The 19,646-nt window shown below is 44.1% G+C and overlaps 1 protein-coding gene across 1 annotated transcript in view; it reads right to left on the bottom strand.

Annotated features, from left to right (window-relative positions):
* Positions 1 to 6,580: 6,580 nt before the first annotated feature.
* Positions 6,581 to 19,646, bottom strand: part of CDK18 (cyclin dependent kinase 18) — a 58,077-nt gene continuing 45,011 nt past the window's right edge. The window contains exons 9-16 of the mRNA XM_056815815.1: positions 19,168 to 19,291; positions 18,885 to 19,005; positions 15,742 to 15,839; positions 15,123 to 15,228; positions 13,775 to 13,817; positions 13,180 to 13,270; positions 9,683 to 9,760; positions 6,581 to 8,729 (exon numbers count right to left, since the gene is read on the bottom strand). Of these exons, the coding sequence (XP_056671793.1) occupies positions 8,695 to 8,729; positions 9,683 to 9,760; positions 13,180 to 13,270; positions 13,775 to 13,817; positions 15,123 to 15,228; positions 15,742 to 15,839; positions 18,885 to 19,005; positions 19,168 to 19,291 (696 nt within the window). The 3' untranslated portion in view covers positions 6,581 to 8,694. The remainder of the gene's footprint in view (positions 8,730 to 9,682; positions 9,761 to 13,179; positions 13,271 to 13,774; positions 13,818 to 15,122; positions 15,229 to 15,741; positions 15,840 to 18,884; positions 19,006 to 19,167; positions 19,292 to 19,646) is intronic.

Here is a 19,646-nt window from a genome sequence, read left to right as displayed (position 1 = left end):
AAGTCAAATGTACAAGAAACCAAGCCATTCCTCAGTTGATAAATGGTCAAGGGACACAATAGCCAGTTCTCAGATGAAGAAGTCAAAGCTATCAATAATCACATGAAAAAGTGTTCTAAATCCCTCCTAATTAGAGAAATGCAAATCAAAACAACCCTTAGGTACCACCTCACACCTAGAAGATTGGCTAATATGACAGTAAAGGAAAACAATAAATGTTGGTGGGGATGTGGCAAAATTGGAACACTAGTGTGTTGTTATCCTATAATGCAAAGTTTAAATTCTTTTGAGAGTAATTTTAGGATAAGAAACTTGCTACCTCCTCAAATCCAGAAAATGAACTGTTTGGAGAAGGCGCCATGAAGATGCCTGCAGAAACCACACACTTCACCAAAAGATCCAGAATGAACTTTGGGATGTGGTGATTTGAACTGTGGGGGGTTGAATGCATTTATTTTGAATGTGAAGTCTTATGCCAAAGGGGACTGCCCCCTAATTGTTTTTTTTGTCAATATAGCAATCATTGGTTTTGTTCTTTTTCTCTTTTATTTCCCTCTTATCCCCAAATTATTGTGAGAGTACAATATTGTATGCACCTCTACTTAAAGATCTTTAGAGATATAAGTTGGTTATGTGTTCTGATTCTATGGGGAAACTAGGCATGTAAACCTGGGAGATTTCTCCATGCTCGTTTTCCATTGAAATCACAGGGGGGATTGTGTAATTAGAATTTTGTATCCCAGGATTCCCATTTCCCAGAATCCCACTTTTGTTCTCATGTTTCATCCTCATGTTTTGGAGATAAAGTTTCTTTAACCCTGCCCCTCCTCATTTTTCTCCCGCTATCATGGTCAAGAAAACCTCTCTTCACTCAGGCTTTACTTTGGTCTTTTTATTTCCTCTACTTCAAGTGATTTCTAATAAATCTTATAAAATATAATACTTGGAGTTATTAGATATTAATTTTAATCTTACAAATGCATTGCTGGTGGAGTTGTGAATTGATCCAACCCTCCTGGAAGGCAATTTGGAATAGTGCCCAAAGGGCTTTAAAAGAATACATGTCCTGTGAGCCAGCAATACCACTACTAGGTTCCTACCCCCAAAGAAATAATAAAAAAGGTTGTGCAAAAATATTTATTCATAGACATGCCCTTTGTGGTAGCCAAAAAATTGGAAAATGAGGGAGTATCCCTTGATTGGCGAATGGCTAAACAAATTATGGTATTTAATGGTGATGGAATACTATCGTGCTATAAGGAATGATGAACTGCTTAACTTTTATATGAACTGGAAAGCCCTCCATGAACTGATGAGAAGAGAAATGAATAGAACCAGGAGAACATTGTACACAGTAACTGAAACATTGTGAGATGATCAAATGTAATTGACTTTGCTGCTAATAGCAATGCAATGATCCAGGACAATCCCGAGGGACTTATGGGAAAGAAAGCTATCTACATCAAAAGAAATAACTGTGGGAGTAGAAATGCAGAAGAAAATCATTATGATTTATCACTTGTTCATATGGGTATATGACTTGAGGTTTTGGTTTTAAAAGATTACTCTTTTACAAAAATGAATAATATGGAAATAGGTATCAAGTGATAACACATGAATAACCCAGTAGAATTGCTTGTTGGCTCTGGGAGGTTGGAGGGAAGAGGAGAGGGAGAGAAAATAAATCATGAAACCATGGAAAAAATATAAAAAAAAAACTGGCCCCATACTGATAATCGGTTAGTGTTCCCATGTTTCTTTCATTGTTTATAGATACTTGGGGAGAATTGAGACTTTTATTTTTCAGAATTCAAAGAATTGCACCTATTCATTCTCCCCTTCTTAACTTGGAAAGTTCCCAATTTTTCTTCCAGTTAGAAATCAGATTGCCCAATGTTGAATTATTTCTTTTTACTTAATTGTTCTTATTTGATTAACTCTTTGTGTTCTGTCTGGCCTTAGACTAAGGAAGTGGCTTGATTCCTTGGGAAATTGTGAGGCCATTGGCATACACAAAATCAATATGTTCAGAAGACCCAGCGTTTGTTTCCTCAATCATTCATCTTTTGTTCTGGTTAAACTGGACACACTATACACTGACCCTGAAATAGTCAGTCTTCTCAAGTGCAAAGGATGACAACCAAATGGTTCCCTATTCTCTCTAGGATCCTATAGAAAATCCTGTTTGGCTCTTAAAGCCCTTCTTAATCCCACCCCTTCCTACCTTTCCCATTGTTTAACACTTTACTCACCCATATGCACTTTGTAATATAATGACACTAGTCTTGCTTTTCTCCATCTCCAGACACTAACCATTTTCACTGGCTTTCTCTCCCTTCTCATTTCTGACTCACAAATGCCTGGAATTCCTTCAACTCTCAATTAAAATGACATTTAAAAAAAACTGCAACCTCTCTTTCATCTTAGAATCAATACTGTGTATTGGCTCCAAGGCAGAAGAGTGGTATAAGGGCTAGGCAATGGGGGTCAAATGACTTGCCCAGGGTCACCCAGCTAGGAAGTACCTGAGGTCACATTTGAACCCAGGACCTCCTGTCTCTAAATCTGTCCTCCTCCGTCCTAAATCTCAGTGCCTTTCATCTAAAATTATCTCCATTTCCCCCTGCAGATATCTTGTTTCTACACCGTGGTATGCAATTGGAAGGCAGCAAGGGATGAAAAATGGTCACGGTCTGTAATGATTTCTGAAACAAAATCCTGTTCTCCATCAGTGATAGTGGAGCCACCACATGTGGGGTCTAATAGCACAGACCCATATTGCTGCATGAGAAGCAAAAATAGCAATAAAGGAAACAATAATGGGGATAACAATTGGATCAAACACATAGGAAACAGAGCAGGGGTCTGTTCTCGAAGGGACAATTTCGAGGTGTTTGAGATACTGATTCTGAAGATATATGAGAGACAGACATGTCAAATGTTGGGGAAAATCTCCACCATTAATATCACCAGAAAAGGGCAATTTTTTTTGAGATTGAGATAATATTGGGTCCAACCTGATGCCTACTTTCTCATCTCTACCCTCTTTGCGAAAATAATGCACACTTCCTAGTGGTGTGACCCTGTGCAAGTCACTTAATGACCATTGCCTAGTCCTTACCCCTCTTTTGTCTTAGAATACATGATACCCAGTATTGATTCTGAGATGGAAGGTAAGGGTTTAAAAAAAATTATATCAATCTGTGTGACCCTGGGCAAGTCACTTAACCCCCATTGCCTAGCCAATCAATACTCAGTATTTATTCCAAGGTAGAAGGTAAAGATTAAAAAAAATATAGAAAAAATATGCACAGGCATAAAGGGCATTCCTTCTTTGTGAAGGTATAAAAAAGGTACAGTTACACTTTTAGAAATGCTATCCTACAGTAGACCACATTTGGACAGTCACTTCATTGGCTGAAAGGTGCAAGTGATGAGAGATCTGCTTGTGCTTAATGCTATTTGTTAAAAGGATTTGGTTTGGCAGAACAAAACTTTGGCTTAAAGCTTCTGTTCTCACAAAGTGTCTCCTGTGAATATGTGAAAACCATGCAAGATTGGGGGTAGTTAAGTGGCTCAGTGGATAGAGAACCAGGTCTAGAGTCCAGAGGACCTGGGTTCAAAACTAGCCTTAGGTACTTAGCTGTGTGACCTGTGCAAGTCACTCAATCCCCACTGCGTAGCACCTACCACTCTTCTGCCTTGGAAACAATGTTTAGTATTGAGTGTAAGAAAGTATGGGTTTTTTGTAAAAAAAAAATAGCCAACACTCATAATGATGTGATTATGATTCAAAATATCAACATTGAGTTAATATAACCAATAGAAAATTTTAAATCTTGCATTTAAAAGATCAGTTTTGCAAATGCAATATTGTAGAGACATGGCTAGATGTCACAATTCAGCCAAAAGATATATTTTTTTAATGGGTTGAAAAACTCAGTATGACCAAGTGATGTAATGGTAGTGAAGAAAGTTAGTTTGGTGTTGGGATTCACTGAGATGTAGTTTCCAGGACTGGGGAAATAATAGTCTGTATACTTCCTTGGTTGGGCTATAAATTGTGTTCCATTTTGGTTTTTGTGTTTTAGCAGACTCTTGGATAGCAATGTTGGCAAAGTATTGGTGCTGGGTCTGTTTGGGGAGCTGCTCCATTCCCCCTCTTCCCAGTGCCTGCCATTTTGTGCATAGTGCACCCTTCTGTCCAGCCTCCCAAAGTGAGCACTTCCTCCCTCTGCTCCCTGAGTTAATGCTGGGGGCTCAAAGGCAGTTTAAAGTTGCAGTTTGGGCACGCAAACTTGAAAACATTCACCAGTGCTGAACTAAGGTGCATACAGAGGAGGGCAATGAGGATTGGGAAGGGTCTCAATTTCATGCCATTTGAAGATCACCATCTAGTTGGTGTGAGATGGTACCTCGGATTCATTTTAATTAGCACTGCCCTAATTATCAGTGTTTTAGAGCATTTTAAAAAATGTGAACATTGATAGCTTATTTCTTTCTTTGAAAACTATTTATCAATTGGGGAATGGCTCTTGTTCTTACAAATTTGACTTGGTTCCCTATGTCTTAGAAATAAGACCATTATCAGAGAAACTTGCCACAGATACACCCTACCCCCATTTCCTGCTTCTTTTCTAATTTAGCTACATTACATTGATTTTGTTTTTGTAAATTAAAAATATTTACGTAGTCAAAGTTGTCCTTTATACTTCCTGAAACATCTCTCTCGTTTGGTCATAATTCTTCTGGGACATTTTAAATGGACTTGAAAAATATTTCCAAATAATTGAATGAGCTATAAAACATAGAAGAGATTCATCTTGTTCTGCTTAGCCTGAGGATAGAAATAACAATGGGTGGAAACTGCAAAGAGGCAAATTTAGATTTTATGCAAGGGGGAAAAACAAAACCTACTTAATAATTATAGAATCATCCAAAGGCAGATTGGGCTGCCTCAGGAAGTAGGGTATTTCCTTCTCATTAGAGGTCTTCAAACCAAAGCCAGATGACTCCTTGAAGCAGGCATCTTTGGTCAGGTAAGGGTTGGACTGGGTGACCTCTGACCATTTTATCTCTGAGATTCTTAGACTATTGTATTACCTTCAGGGCTTTCAGGCTCTTCTTTGCTCTATTCCTCCAAGATACAACCAACACAAAGATTTTCCTAGGGTCTAACCAAATCAATCACCTCTACTCAAAAACATTTAACTAAACTAATTAATTGAAACATAAACTCTGTGGCCCTTGGATAAAAATTATAGTGTCTTCTGAGCTCCACAATCTGGCTCTAACCTCCTTTTCTAGCTTCATTTCACATCACCCTACCCCCTCCTCAGGGGATATTCCAGCCAAACTGGACTCATTTCCCAAATTCAACATTCCATTTACCACTTCTGGGCTTTGCTTAATTAATCACACTTCCCTCCTTCTCCCCCAACTCCATTCCTCAGAATTCTTATCTGAGACAAAGCATATGGGCAGTGGACAGAGCCTTGGCTTTGGAGCCAGGGACCTTCAGTTCAAATTCCAGGTCTGCCATTTAATAACCTCCATGGCTGTAAGCAAGTTACTCTTTGGGTCAAAATTTCTGCATCTGTAAGATGAAGACCAATGTCCAGATTACCAAGGCCAAAGTACCTCCCAGCTCTGATTCTTCAAGGTTCAGAGCAGGTGTCGCATATCCCCAATTATTTATCTTCTCATCTCAAATTCCTCTGAAGGGGTGTGTGTGTGTGTGTAGATTCTATAATTATTAAGTAGTATATACACATGTATATACTACTTAATAATTATAGAATCATCCAAAGTTTATATATATATATACATATATATACATATATATATGTATGTATTCCCCCTTCCCCCCTTTCTGAGTATAATGAAAGCTCCATGAAGGCTGAACTGTTTAATATTTATCTTGGTATCCCCAGCACCTAGTTAACAGCTTTGTACCAACTTCATAAACATTTATTCCAAGAATATATATATATATATATATATATAAATTTTCATATAACTAAATTGTTCTTTTTGGAGAGGGTTGGATTTTTTAAAAATCCTGCTCACTGTAAAAATGCCAGGATTTGTGGGTCAGAGGAAGAAGCTGGTCTGTTTCCATTTTGGGGGTTTAACTGAATTAAAAATAATTCCTCCTGAATATAAATTTGTATACTATTTAACCAATTGGTGTACAAGCTTGTCATGTGTATAACATTTTAAAAATTCCCCCCTGCAAAAAAAAAAAGTTCTGGTGTCTGAGGACTTAGGCTCAAACCCCAGTTTTGACATTTTATGACTGGTACGATCTTGGGCAAAACATTTAACCCCCTCCAGGTCCCATTTTCCTCTGCTGTAAAATGATGGGGTTGGCTTAGATGGCCTTTTAGGTCCTCTATGATCCATCCTTCCCAGTATCACAAACTAGTATGTCTTTCCCCTCCTATGGGAGTGAAAGGTCATTGTAAGTCCAGAGCTTCCACAAAATTGGTGCTGAATGAGTGAATGGTCCAGATGCGATGAGCAGCGACTCAGAACCTGTTGCTTCTTGCTTTCCAGTTCCCCAAACCATCACACCTACTCCAGACTTGATGATTTATTTCTGGCCCTTTGCTTGGTTGCATTCACAATACATCTGGGCAATGTGTCAGGGAACCCCACAGAAGCAGCCTTGGGCAGTACAAAAATCAAACTCTCTCTTCATTAAAAAAAGACAATAAAGCCTGCATAGATCCTGACACCCACCCACACTCTTCACACACATGCATACCTTTCCCCATTCTTTGGAATCAACCTGCTGAAAAATCACCTCATCTTCAAGGGATTGTTTGCTTCTTTTTGTACAATGAGTTAAATAGATTATCTGTCTTTGCACTGAGTCACAGGACAGGAGACAGGACGTTCACAGTACAGTTGAAGGGGGGGGGGGGAAGGTAGCCCCCAGGTCCTCTCCCTGGGGAGAAGCAAGGCAGGAGAAGCATGGCTCAAAGGGATTGGTCCTTTGGTGGAGCAGGGGGTTGGGGATGGGGATTCAGGGATATTGTAGGTGGTTCTTGATGCCTCACATGATACAGAGGTGGGATGACACAAAGTATGTTCCTGCAGAGAATTATGAGCTGGGGAAACAGGGCAAGCGAGAAGAAGATGAAGCATCCCTGGCACAGGGTCCATTTACCTTTTCTAAGTTTAGATTGCTCTTTCGGGAGGCAGGGCAGGGGGAATAATTGGCTTTGGAGGCAGGGAGGTGTTGGAAAGAAGGGGCAGGACCCCTTCAGAGAAACTAGTCCCAAGTCAGCAAATTCCGGATTCCTCTCACGACTAGCTTTTGGACCGGCCCCATGTGGCCACTCCCTGCCCATGACCATCCCTGCGGGCAGCCTGGTACACGGAGGATGGTCAGGGGCTTAGGGACAGCAGAGCACCCATAGTGGGTTCGGGGCTAGGGTCCGGTGGAGCATGACCTCCTATCGTAAGGTAGACGATGAGCTAGACAGGGGTGATGGCCCAGAAGGGACCCTGCTCCTGTGGACACAGCAACAAGATTATCCTGATGTCTTCCTGCCCTGACCTCTGAGGAGTAAGGGGCAGGCAGGATCGGACACTCATATTCTGATGCTGAACATAGGGCTGTTGAGAAGGGAAGGTGAGGCAGGGCCAGGAGAGGAAGACTTCCTAGGAACAATAAGCTCTCTCCCATCCTTCAGTCGAAGGGAATTCCATTCAAAGTGAAGGGCGCTGAGGTGGAGAGGGCAGGAAGAAACAGGCAACAGCAGGGCAGCCTCTCGCCATATTTGGCACCAGAGGGAGGTGCCATCCAGTGTCAGGGTGATAGGGCTACCAGAAGGGGGGCAGCTGTGTCAGGGTGATAGGGCTACCAGAAGGGGAGCAGCAAACAACCTTGGAGGCAGAGCTGACAGAGCCCAGCAGTCGTGGGGGATGTGGTAAGGAGGACAGGGATCTAGGGGTACCCAGGCACTAAAAACCCTCTTGCCATGGCTGACGGGCACCAATTCCCCCCAGGCTGGAGAGAGAAGCTGGTGGATGTTAGGGGACAAGGACCTTTGGCACAGAGACGAGTGCCCAGGATTTGAGGGTCCTGGGAAGGTTAGAACACCCTTTCTTTAACTGTAAGGGAATAAAAGAAACGAAGCTGTCAGGGATGAAGGGAAGCTTTTGCCCGCCTCCCACAGAGGCTGGTGAGGAAGGTGCCAATGAGCCAGCAGGGGTGTGCCTACAGTTGGCCCTGCCGATGTCAGGGTATCAGCCAAGCTCTGCTTGGCCAGAGAGGCCTTGTGCGAAGGAGCCTCTGAAGAGCCAGCCAGTGCCATCTTGCTCCATTTGGGTTACTCCATCTTCCCCCAGCCTGAGCACAGACGGAAGAATCCTGGCCCATTCTTTCTTGCCTCCTTTTCCTCCTGCCAGGCTGGAGCTGGGGTTACAAACCGTGGTGCTCAACCCCAGGGGCTGAGGAGGAGGTGGTGGGGAGCCAGGGATCAGAGCCCCCAGGAGAGGTTTTCAAAGGAAGGACAGGGGACACACCAGCAGCCAACAGGGCCGATGGGCTTCCCTCCCATTCAGCTGGGGCCCCCAACCCTCTTTAGGCAACTCTAGGCCCCCAAACCCAGCCCTGGACAGCTGTGTTGGGGGTGTCTCATCACTTTTGTGGCCTGTGGTGGGGGGACAGGGACATCTAGCTCAGAAGATGCTTTGTCTCCGGTTCTTCCCTCGGCCTGGAAGACAGAACAGGGGAGAGAAAAAGAGGGTGGCTTAGATGGAACCTGGTTTCAGGGAAATAAAAACTTACTTCTCAAAATAAGTACCCAGATAACCCATAACAGACTATTTACTGCTTGGGGGTCAGGGTGGGGAGGGGGGGAATCTGAATCCCCAAATGTCAGAAAACAATTGACAAAAATTATTTCTACATGAAATAAATAAATAATGAAATCAATGAATCAATTAAAATTTAAAAAAATCATTAAAGACACAAAAAGAGTCCCCAGACCTGGGATAAAGGATATCGGCAGTAAATTGGATCTCCGTTGTGAAGCAACATAATAAAATAGGGGCAGGGCAGAGAAATTGCTCTAGGAACCACCAAAGGGCATTAAACTCTCGAGCACTCGGGGTATCAAACTATCAAGATCTTGGGGTCAAGGGACGTCCCCTAAAGGTGGTCCCCAAACCTAGCATTTCAGAGGGTGTGTCTGTTGACAGATATATCTAGCTGCATCCTTGTTAGGCAATATTAGACTGGGAACCCTAAAGAGTGGGGTTCACTCCACTGGGGGAAAAAAGCTCTATATCGAGAAACTGAGGAAAGAATGAGTATGGGGGCAGTGAGGTGCCTCAGAGAACCAGCCCTGGAGACAGGAGGACCTCCTCCTGGCTGGGTGACCCTGAGCAAGTCACTGAACCCCCATTGCCTAGCCTTTACCACTCTTCTGCCTTGGAACTAATACAGAGTAGTGATGGAAAGGTTTAAAAAAAAGAAAAGAATGAGTATGTGGGATGGAGACTAGGGAAACCACCCTATTCCCTTTTAGCCTCACAGGGGCTCTGTGAATTTCCATTAGACGGATGGGGAGCCATCCCCACTCTCCCTCTGGGGATGCACACTTGCCCCACAGATGGCCAGCAGCTCTGAGAGAGAGGGGATGGCATGGAGAATAACCCACATTACCTGTCTGCTGGAAGGATAAGCCCCGGTAACCTGGGTCCTTCTGGAGCTGAATTTCCTTTAGAGAGAAGATGGAGGCAGCTGTGGGGGTGAGAAGAGGGAAAGAAGGCAAAGAATAAGCATTTAAATAGCCTCTCTAATGCACTTTACAAAAGTTATCTCCTTTGAACCTTGCAGCAAGCCTGTAGGGGGGCGCCGTTAATGCCCCCTTGTCCTGATGAGGAAACTGAGGCAAAGAAGGATGAAGTGGCTCGCCCAGAGTCACACAGCCAGTAAAGTGTCTGAGGGCTGATCTCCAGCACTAGCTGCCCCCGCTGCTTGATGGTAGGTATTTGAGAACCAGAACATCCCAGAATCTCGGGGGATAAGTTCGTTGCTGCACAGCTCTAGGACTGAATTGCCTTTAGAGCGCGGGAGGTGAGAGAGGGAAAGAGACGAGGGGAAGCCGGTGCTCACGGATGGAAGTATCCCAGCGCCTTCCCTCTTGCCACATCTCCTGGCTTGGCTGGCCAGGCTAGAAACAGAGGAATTTTCCTTTAGGCTAATCTTCATCAACCAGAGTAATCTGTCTCCAGGGGCTGGGGAGAAGGTGGCAAGGAGCCAGAGCTGTCTCATGAGCCTGTCTTCGGTCTCAGTGTAAAATGCTTTATGGGTACGGAGAGAGAAAAGTACATGTGACTGTGAGCTATGTGTGAGTACTCTCAGAAAGTCAGGGCTGACCTCAAGTGCAATGAAGAATGACTTTGGGACAGGTAGGTGGCCCAGTGGATAGGCAGTCAGACTTGGAGATGGGAGGTCCTAGGTTCAAATCTGACCTCAGACACTTCCTCCTGTGCAGATGGAAAATTTGCCACACTTGAGCTACATTCCCAGCATCCTTTTAAGTTACGTCCTCATTTTATGTAAGGATGCTTGGGAGGTAAATCTGGCTGAGACCTACGCTGTGGGGCTCTTCTTTCAGAGCGTGTGCTTTTGGTGAAGTGCTGCAGGTGCATGTCTCTGGCTCTCTTTGCTCTGCTCACTTGACTGAAAGAACCCTTTTTCTTTTCCCCCTCTTTTTTTAAATAATAGGAGTATTTATTCATTTTTACTTCTACAATCCCTGTATGACTCTGGGCAAGTTGCTGAACCCCCACTGCCTAGCCCCAACCACTCTTCTGCCTTGGAACTGATACTTAGTATTGATTCTAAGACAGAACATAAGGGTTTAAAAAAATGACTGCTGGGAAAAAGGAAAAGAAATATGGAAAGATTTATGTGGAAAGACAGTAAATGAAGAACACAAGACCAGCTGGGGAACATCCACACCAGCCACATAAAAGGAAAATTGAGACAAACTCCAGGGGAAGGAAAGCAAAAATGGACAGAAAGAAGCTAGGAGAAAGGATCTGGATTTGAACACGATTATGGTCATTTCTTAAAACTTCAAAGAGTTTCAAATGTAAGCGAAATTTGCTTTATTATTATTTAAAGTTAAATTCAAAACGAATCACCTATTTTTAAAACCTTTACTTTCTGAATTAGTAACAACTCTAAGGCAGAAAGGCAAGGGCTAGGCAATTACGGTTAAGTGACCCGTCCAGGGTCACACAGCTAGGAAATGTCTGAGGTCATATTTGAACCCACCAGTGGCATTCTATCCCCTGTGCTATCTTGCTGCCCCGTGAATTACACATTTTTAAAAGCACAGAGAAGAGAGCAAGTATAGTATATGGGCTAGAGCGCTGGTCTCAAATACAGGAAGCCTCAGGTTCAAGTTTGACCTCTGACACATAGTGGGTCCCTGGGCAAGCCACTTAACCCCTTACTTAGTTCCCCCTCCCAACCCCTTTGGTGACTAAGACAGTGCTTCTCTAAGGACAGACTTCAACATTTTAGATGTTTTGTGCTTCCAGCTCAAAGAAACTTTACAGTTTTGCTTAATTACATTTTTCTTCGCCAGCACGTGTAGGATGGCAAGTGTCATATTTGCAAAACAAACCAAAATTGCCTGCTGCACATGCCTGCTAATCTTAAACAACCTAGAATCACAAACTTAACAAAAGAGTCTGCCCCTGTTCAGAGGAAACTCCGCATGTCAGCCTCCAGGCTCTCCCATATGTTATCAACTTAAATGGACCAGGGCCATATCCTTCACTGGCAGAGAATATTGTGTTATTGGCCAAAAAAAGTCTGAGGTCCACCGATGAGTGCAGGAGTGCTAGTAGAGGACCATTCTTCATCCGGAGGTCCCTATGAAAACCCAGAGAAGCAGCTTTGTCTCAGTGGTTAGGCTGGGGCTGGAGTCAGGAAGTCCTGAGTTCAAATCCAGCCCCATATACTTCTTAGCTGTGTGACTCTGGTCAAGTCATTTATTCTCTGCCTGATAAAAGGATCCGTTGGATCCACTAGAGAAGGAAATGGAAAAACCACTCCTGTGTCTTTGCCAAGAAAATCCTATGGGTGGCTATGGTCCCTGGGGTCAAAAAGACTGGACAACAATAATAATAACATGAAAACCCAGCTCAGGTGTCCCCAGACTCCTCTCCCACTCCTCCCTCCCCTAAAACAGAGAAATCTCAATGAACAACATCAAAAACAAAGGAAACTGAAGAATGTGTATTATACTGAAGAACATTGACTCCAGAGAAAGGTTGAAAAAATGCATTTTCCTCCCTTCATTTCAGCAATGAGGGGCTGTGGGTCCGGAATTTTGTGTGTATGGAGATGCCTTGGCTAAACTTGATGACCTGCATTTTGTCCTTCTCTTTTTAAAAATCTTTGTTGACAAAGGACAGACTGCTGGGGAGGAGAGAAAGGAGGAATTTTATCTGGAAAGGAACAAAATGTAAAAAGCAAAAGACATCAACTTTAGGGATTAGGACAATGTCTGGCACATAGTAGGAACATAATAAATACTAGTTGACTGATCATTAGAAATGAAATTTTTTTTTTAAAGAGAAAGGATGTTGCAATAATATGGAAATAGATCTTGATAATGACACAAGTAAAACCTGGTGGAATTGCGTGCCAGCTATGGGAAGAGGGTGGGAGGAGGGGAGGGTAAGAACATGAATACTATAACCATGGAAAAATATTCTAAATTAATTCATTAAATAAAATTTTCCAAATTAAAAAAGGAGAGAAAGGATGTTAGAGATGGGAGTGACCTCACAATCTTAGTTCATTCCTTAAATTTTACAGTTAGGGAAACTGAGGCCTGGAGAAGGAAAGTGACTTACTAGAGGTCCTATGGATAATTGGTGACAGAATGAACTAAACTCTTAGCTTTTGGGCCATTGTTCTTTCTCTGAAGGTCCTTATAAGATCATGAAGATCACTGAGTCTAATGCTTCTTAAAAAAAAAAAAAGATTGGGAAATTAAGGAACAGAGCAATCAAATGTCTTGTTTAGAGTTACATAGCTAGCATGTGTCTAGGACAGGATTTGAATCCAAATCTTCATGATTGGGAATCCAATGCCCTGTCTACTTTTATGATGGCTTTTCTAGATCCACTTACTGTCAGGGAGTTGGTGCACACGCTCCCCCAGGGGCCCAAAGTAAGGGTGTCTCAGGGCTTCCTCTGCAGAGATCCGGCTCTTGGCTTCATACTAAAAAGCAAAGTGTCAAAGATATAAGAGTACTTGGAATTCTGGGAAAGGCATCAATTAGGGAGCAGCGGGGACAAAAGTAGAAAGATCTCAAAGTACCCAGAGAAAGGGACAAATGGGATCAAATATTTTCTGGGAAAGAATTCGCTTTGAGGACATGGACCACTGGATTCAAAGACTGATCGGACTTTAGAGATCATTTAGTTCAATCCCTCATTTTATAGATAAGGAATCTGGTACCTGGAGGGGAAAAAGAAACTTGTCTATGGCCTCAATTAGTTAGGGTCAAGTTTCTAAATTTAAAACTCCAAATTTAGGGTTCTTTCAATCACCCCACATCACCTCCCACATGAGACAGATATACTGAATCCTGGTGACCCAAGAAGACAGGGACATCTGTGGCATCAGGAGACCCAAAGGAGGCAGTGCTTAGGATCAGAGCTCTGAAGTTTCAGGTTGGGCTTGCCTGCTACTTTTGGACCCCAAAATTGGGAGGCCACTCACCAGGAGGAGGCTGGTAAGTAGGTCAATGCCGTCTGTGTCCAACCTGTAACGATGACATCCAGAAGGTGAGGTGGGGAAGAGTGAGCCAGCAGAAGTCTTGTCTATCATCCACTACACTGTGTCATAGCAGTGGCTCAAACTAAGGCTCAAACTACACCCCATGCCCAACTAGGTTCCAGAATCACAGACTCAGAGTTGGAGGAGACCTCAGAAATCACTGGATTCAATCCCTACTTGGGGGATGAATCTCCTTTACAACATCGGTTGATTCAGTTTGATGCTCTCCAAGGATGCAGAGCTCACCAGCTCAGACCACTGACTTTGACTGTTAAGTTCTTCCTTAAATTGAGCACAAATCTGCCTCTCTTTAGCCCTTACTCATTGATCTGTCGTCTGGCAGAAGCCTTGTTTGACTAAGGCTATATATGCTGGGGGAAGATGAAGATATTGGGTCTAATTTCCAGCTATATCATAAATATGGATTCTCTACCTACCCCATGGGGTTGGTGTTATCTTCCCACATTAGACTATAAACTCTTTAAAAGTATCAAATGCATTGCTTTGTGTTTGTAACCCCGATGCTTATCACAATCCTTGGCATATAGTAAGTGCTTAATACATGTCTTTCTATCTTTCTATCCATCCATCTGACTGATCTATCCTATCTTATTTAATCTATCTATGGAACCCATCCTATGTATCTACCCATCTACCTATCCATCCATTCATCCATGGACCCTATCCTATTGATCTAACCCTCCTATTTATTCATCCATCCATCTATCCAAACTGTCCTATCTTATTTAATACATCTATGGAATCCATCCTATCTATGTATCTCTCTCCCTCACTTCAATCAATCTCTCTCCCTCCCTCCCTCCCTCCCTTCCTCTCTCTCTCTCTCTCTCTCTCTCTCTCTCTCTCTCTCTCTCTCTCTCTCTCTCTCTCTCTCTCTCGTCATCCATCTATTTAATCTATCCATGGACCCTATCTTATTGATCTACCCCTCTATCTGTCCATCTATCTATCTATCCAATATATCCTATCTTATTTAATCCATCTATGGAACCTATCCTATCTATGTATTTATGTATGTATCTACCTACCTTCCTCTCTCTCTCTCTCTCTCTCTCTCTCTCTCTCTCTCTCTCTCTCTCTCTCTCTCTCTCTCTCTCTCTCTCTCTCTCTCTCTCTCTCTCTCTCTCTCTCTCTCCCCCCCCTCATAGTCATCCATCCATCTATCTAATCTATCCTATTTGATTTAGTCCATCTATCCTATCCTAGCTTATCTAATCTATGATCTCATAGAAGGAAGGGTAAGGCTTGGAACACACAGTTGTAAGGGTACCTGGGAGCATGGTTGATGAGTGGTTGAGGTTTGTACCGGGGGAAGTTGTAGGCTCGGAACTCAGGGAGGGATGTCACTCCTGGCCAGCTCTCTTCTGTGGGGGTCCCTGAGGAGAAGACATGGAGGGATGAGAAAAGAGAGATGTGGGGACTAGGAGCCATAGGGGAGAGGGTAGGGCCAAGGCAGCCCAAGCAGGGATGTATTAGAGCAGCGCTGGCGAAGGTTTTCAAGTTCATGTGCCTAAAACGGCAACTTCAAGCTGTCTGTGAACCCCCCTCATTACTTCAGAGAGTGGAGGGAGGAAGTACTCACTTTTGGGTCAGAGGGCTGAGGCATGCAAAAAAATGTTTTCAGGAGTAGGGAAGAGGGGGAATGGAGCAGCTGGGCACACATGCCAGTACTTTGCCAATGCTGCACTAGAAGGTCTGGGGTTAGAATACAGATATCACTATGGAACCCCCCAATCTTACAGAGAACTTGCCAAGAAGGAAACCTAGGTCTGGGAGGTGAGATCCCACAAAGACCATGCTCCTCTCTGCTTGGGAGGAGCTGAACCTCTCATGGAGGAATTGGGCACTATGCTGAGGAGCCCTCTGGTGGCAAGAGACAGGGTACTCACCAAGCAGGCGGAAGATAAGGTGCAATTCTTCTTTGACAGTGGAGCCAGGGAACATGGGCCTTCCAGTGGCCATCTCATAGTGGATGCAGCCCACACCCCTGTGGGGAACAGTTAGGAAGGGAGGTCACTGGACCTGGGCTTGACAGAACTGGATTTTCTCCCTGGGGAGGGTAGGGGAGTCACCACAGACATCATCCTTTCTCCAATAAACTATACTGAACTGAGTGATACCTACAGGATAGATATATGTGGCAGTCAGGGGGAAGAGATGAATTCATTTAATAGACATTGTTGCACCAGCTCTGTGTGGACTCTTGTGCTCGATGGGGGCAAGGAGGAATCAGTTTAGCTAAAACAGTTCCTACCTTTAAGGAGCTTAGAGTCTACTTCAGATGCTTATTAGCTGTGTGACTTTGGCAAGTCATTTAATGGCTCTTTGCCTCACTTCCCACTGGTAAAATGATGGCGTTGGACTAGAGATTCTTTAAGGTCTCTTACAGCTCTAAGGCTAGGATCCTATGTTCCTAAATCTGACCTGTAGTAAGAGGGATAAGCCATCAACACAGACCTCCTTAAGCCTCCCACAGTACCTCATAACTCCACCCTCTCGCCTCATATTTCAGTGAAAAATCTGGGGCCATTCTCCCAGAGCTCCATCTTCTCCTCTTCTCACATCATGTTCCTCTGATATCATCCCCTACCATCTCCTCCTTTATTACTCCAGCCTCTGATGAAGAGATGGTCCTTCCCATGGCCAATGTTAACTCTTCTTCATGGACTCTGTCTCATTCCTCCCAATCTTTCTCTTCAATCTCTTCCTACTTATTGTTCCCTCAGTGCTGACTACAACCAGACTCATCCTTAGGTCTATCCCAACTCTTCCGAGATCCCTACAGCCATCATCCTAAATCTTTCTTATCCTTTTCATCTAAACTCCTTGAAAAAGTCATCTAACCTTGATGCCTCCACGTTCTCTTCCCCCACTCTTTTCTAGACTCTCTGCAACCTGGGTTCAGACCTCATCATTCAACTGAACTTGCCCTGGACAAAAGGTACCAATAATCTCTTAACTGCCAGATCTAATGGCCTCTTCTTAATCCATATCTTGTTTGATCTCTCTGCAGCATTTGGTACTGCCAGTTGCAACCTCTTTCTGGATTTTCTCTCCTCTTTGGGGTTTCATGGAATTCCTCTCTCTCTCTCTCTCTCTCTCTCTCTCTCTCTCTCTCTCTCTCTCTCTCTCTCTCTGTCTGTCTCTCCCTCCCCCCCCCAGTCTCTCTCTCTCTCTGTCTCTCTTTTGGCCTGCCTGATTCTCTTTGTGGGTCACCTTTGTTGGCTCTTCATCCATGTCATTCTCACTAACTGTTGAGTCTCCCTCAAGACACTGTCCTAAGTCCTCTTCCTTTCTCTCTCTCTGCATTCTTGCTTGGTGGTCCCATCAGCTCTCAATTATGATCTCTTTGTAGATGCCTCCTCCTGAAGGCCTATATATTTAGCCCTAGTTTCCCTAATAAGTTTCAGTCATGAACTTTCAATTGACCATTACTAGTCACTCAACCCTGCTTGCCTCAGTTTCCTCATCTGTCAAATGAGCTAGAGAAGGAAATGGTGAACCACTCTAGTATATTTGCCAAGAAAACCCCAAATGGAGTCACAAAGAGTTGGACACAACTGAAACAACTGAACAGCAATGACAAAATTGCATTTTTCCAAATAGATATCCACAAGGAATCTCAAACTTGACAAGTCCCAAACAGAATTCATCATCATTCCACTCAAATCAATCCCTCTTTCTCCATCCCTACTGCTGTTGAGGCCACCATCATCCTCCCAGTTCCACAGGTCCATGACCCTAGTATTATCCTGGACTCCTCATTCTTCTTCATTTCATACATCAAATCTTGTCATTTCTCCTCTATCACTTATTTCCGCCCACGCCCCTTTCTCTTCACTCACAGAGTCATCACCCCTCAGTGTGGGTCGTCCTCATCTTTCTCCTTAGTAGCCCACCCTTGCCTCAAGTCTCTCCCCACTCCAATATTTCCTTTATGCCAAAATAATTTTCCCCAAAAAGTACAAGTCTGACTCTTCTCTTTTCTTCCCACTTCACCACCCAGCAAATAAACTGCAGTGGCTCCCTATTACCCCCCAAGATAAAATATGAAACCCTCTGTTTAGCTTTCAAAACCCTCTACAACTTTGTTCCTTCCAACCTTCACAGACTTCTTACACTCGACTCCATTCCACACACTAAGGATCCAGCTATATCTGCTGCTTCCCATACACACTGCTTCATGTCCCACCTCAGTACTTTTCCCCTGACTCTCTCCTCCACCTGAAATGCATTCCTTTTTATTAAAAATGGACTATGGATTTAGATGTCCTTGGTGGTCCCTTCTGGTTGATTCTATGATCTGAGTTCTGACATGTGCTGATTGAGGGACCCCGGGCAAGTCATATACTCTAAATGTCCCAACATTCTCTAAGAAAGGAGGCAGTTAGGTGGCACAGTGAATAAGGTGCCAGGCCTGGAATCAGGAAGACCTGAGTTCAAATCTGACTTCAGACACTTACTGGCTGTGTCACCCTAGGCAAGTCACTTAAACTCTGTTTACCTCAATTTCTTCCTCTATAAAATGGAACTAAGGGGGCAGCTAGATGGCTTAGTGGATGGAGAATCAAACCTAGGGGGTTCAAATCTGGCCTCAAACTTTTCTTAGCTGTGTGACCCTGGGGAAGTCACTTAACCCCCATTGCTTAGCCCTTACCACTCATCAGTCTTAAAATCATTGATGGACAGCTAGGTGACTCGGTGGATAGAGCACCAAACCCAGAGAGACAGGAGGTCCTGGATTAAAATCGGGCCTCAGACACGTCCTAGATGTGTGACCTTGGACAAGTCACTTAACCCCCATTGTCTAGCCTTTACCACTCTTCTGCCTTGGAACCAATACCCAGTATTGATTACAAGATGGAAGGTAGGGGTTTAAAAAAAATCAAAACAATATGTTGATTCTGTGACAGAAGTTAAGGGTTTAAAATATTTTTTAATAAAAAAATAAAATGGAAATAACAACAAACTTGGGCTCCCCCCCCATACCCCTGAACGCCCCTTCCCCATCTCCCCCTCTACTCTCACTCACCACATATCGATGGGAGTAGAGTATTCCGTAGAGCCCAGCAGCACGTCAGGGGGCCGGTACCAAAGGGTCACTACTTCATTGGAGTAAGTCTTGGTGGGCACTGACTTGGCCCGAGCCAGGCCTGGGGGACAGAGGCGTGTCTAAACTGTCTGTCCAGTGGAGACACCCTGTGCTGTGCCCGCGTTCCCCACCCCCACTCTGCCACATGGGAGGGGAGATGGAGCTATACGTGGCTGCCCCTGGCCCAGACGTCCCCTCACCCTGGCTGGCTCCTTGCCCTCACCGAAGTCTGCCAGTTTTAGCTCCCCCTTCTCGTTGATGAGCAAGTTCTGGGGCTTCAGGTCCCTGTGAAGGATCTTCCGTCGGTGGCAGTAAGAGAGACCTCGGAGCAGCTGGAACATAAAGACCTGGGAGGATGGAGGGGTGGGAGGAGCGCTATGAAGAATCCTGTCTGACAAGCTCAGCAAGCCCCGGGGGAAACTGAGTCAGACAGTGTCCATGGCGGGGAGGGCGGGGAAAGAGAAAAACTTAAGCCCAAGGAGACTCGGGCAGGCTTCTCATCCACCCCCTGTTGGCAGAACCCTGCTCTGGCCCTGGGGTATTTTGCAGTAGCCAAGGCAGGGAAGGTGGGAGCTACAGCAGCAGGGACTCCAGAATGTGTGGGGATGTGGAGGAGTGTTCCCGGAAGGGCATCCTATTCCTTCTCTTCCGCCACCAATCTGAAATTTATAGAGCTTTTTTGAAAAAAAATCTCTTTATTTT

Source organism: Monodelphis domestica, chromosome 2 (genome assembly GCF_027887165.1).
Source record: "Monodelphis domestica isolate mMonDom1 chromosome 2, mMonDom1.pri, whole genome shotgun sequence".
NCBI lineage: Eukaryota > Metazoa > Chordata > Mammalia > Didelphimorphia > Didelphidae > Monodelphis > Monodelphis domestica.
Note: the sequence above shows the minus strand (reverse complement) of the source record. Positions and strands in the feature narration are given on the sequence as shown.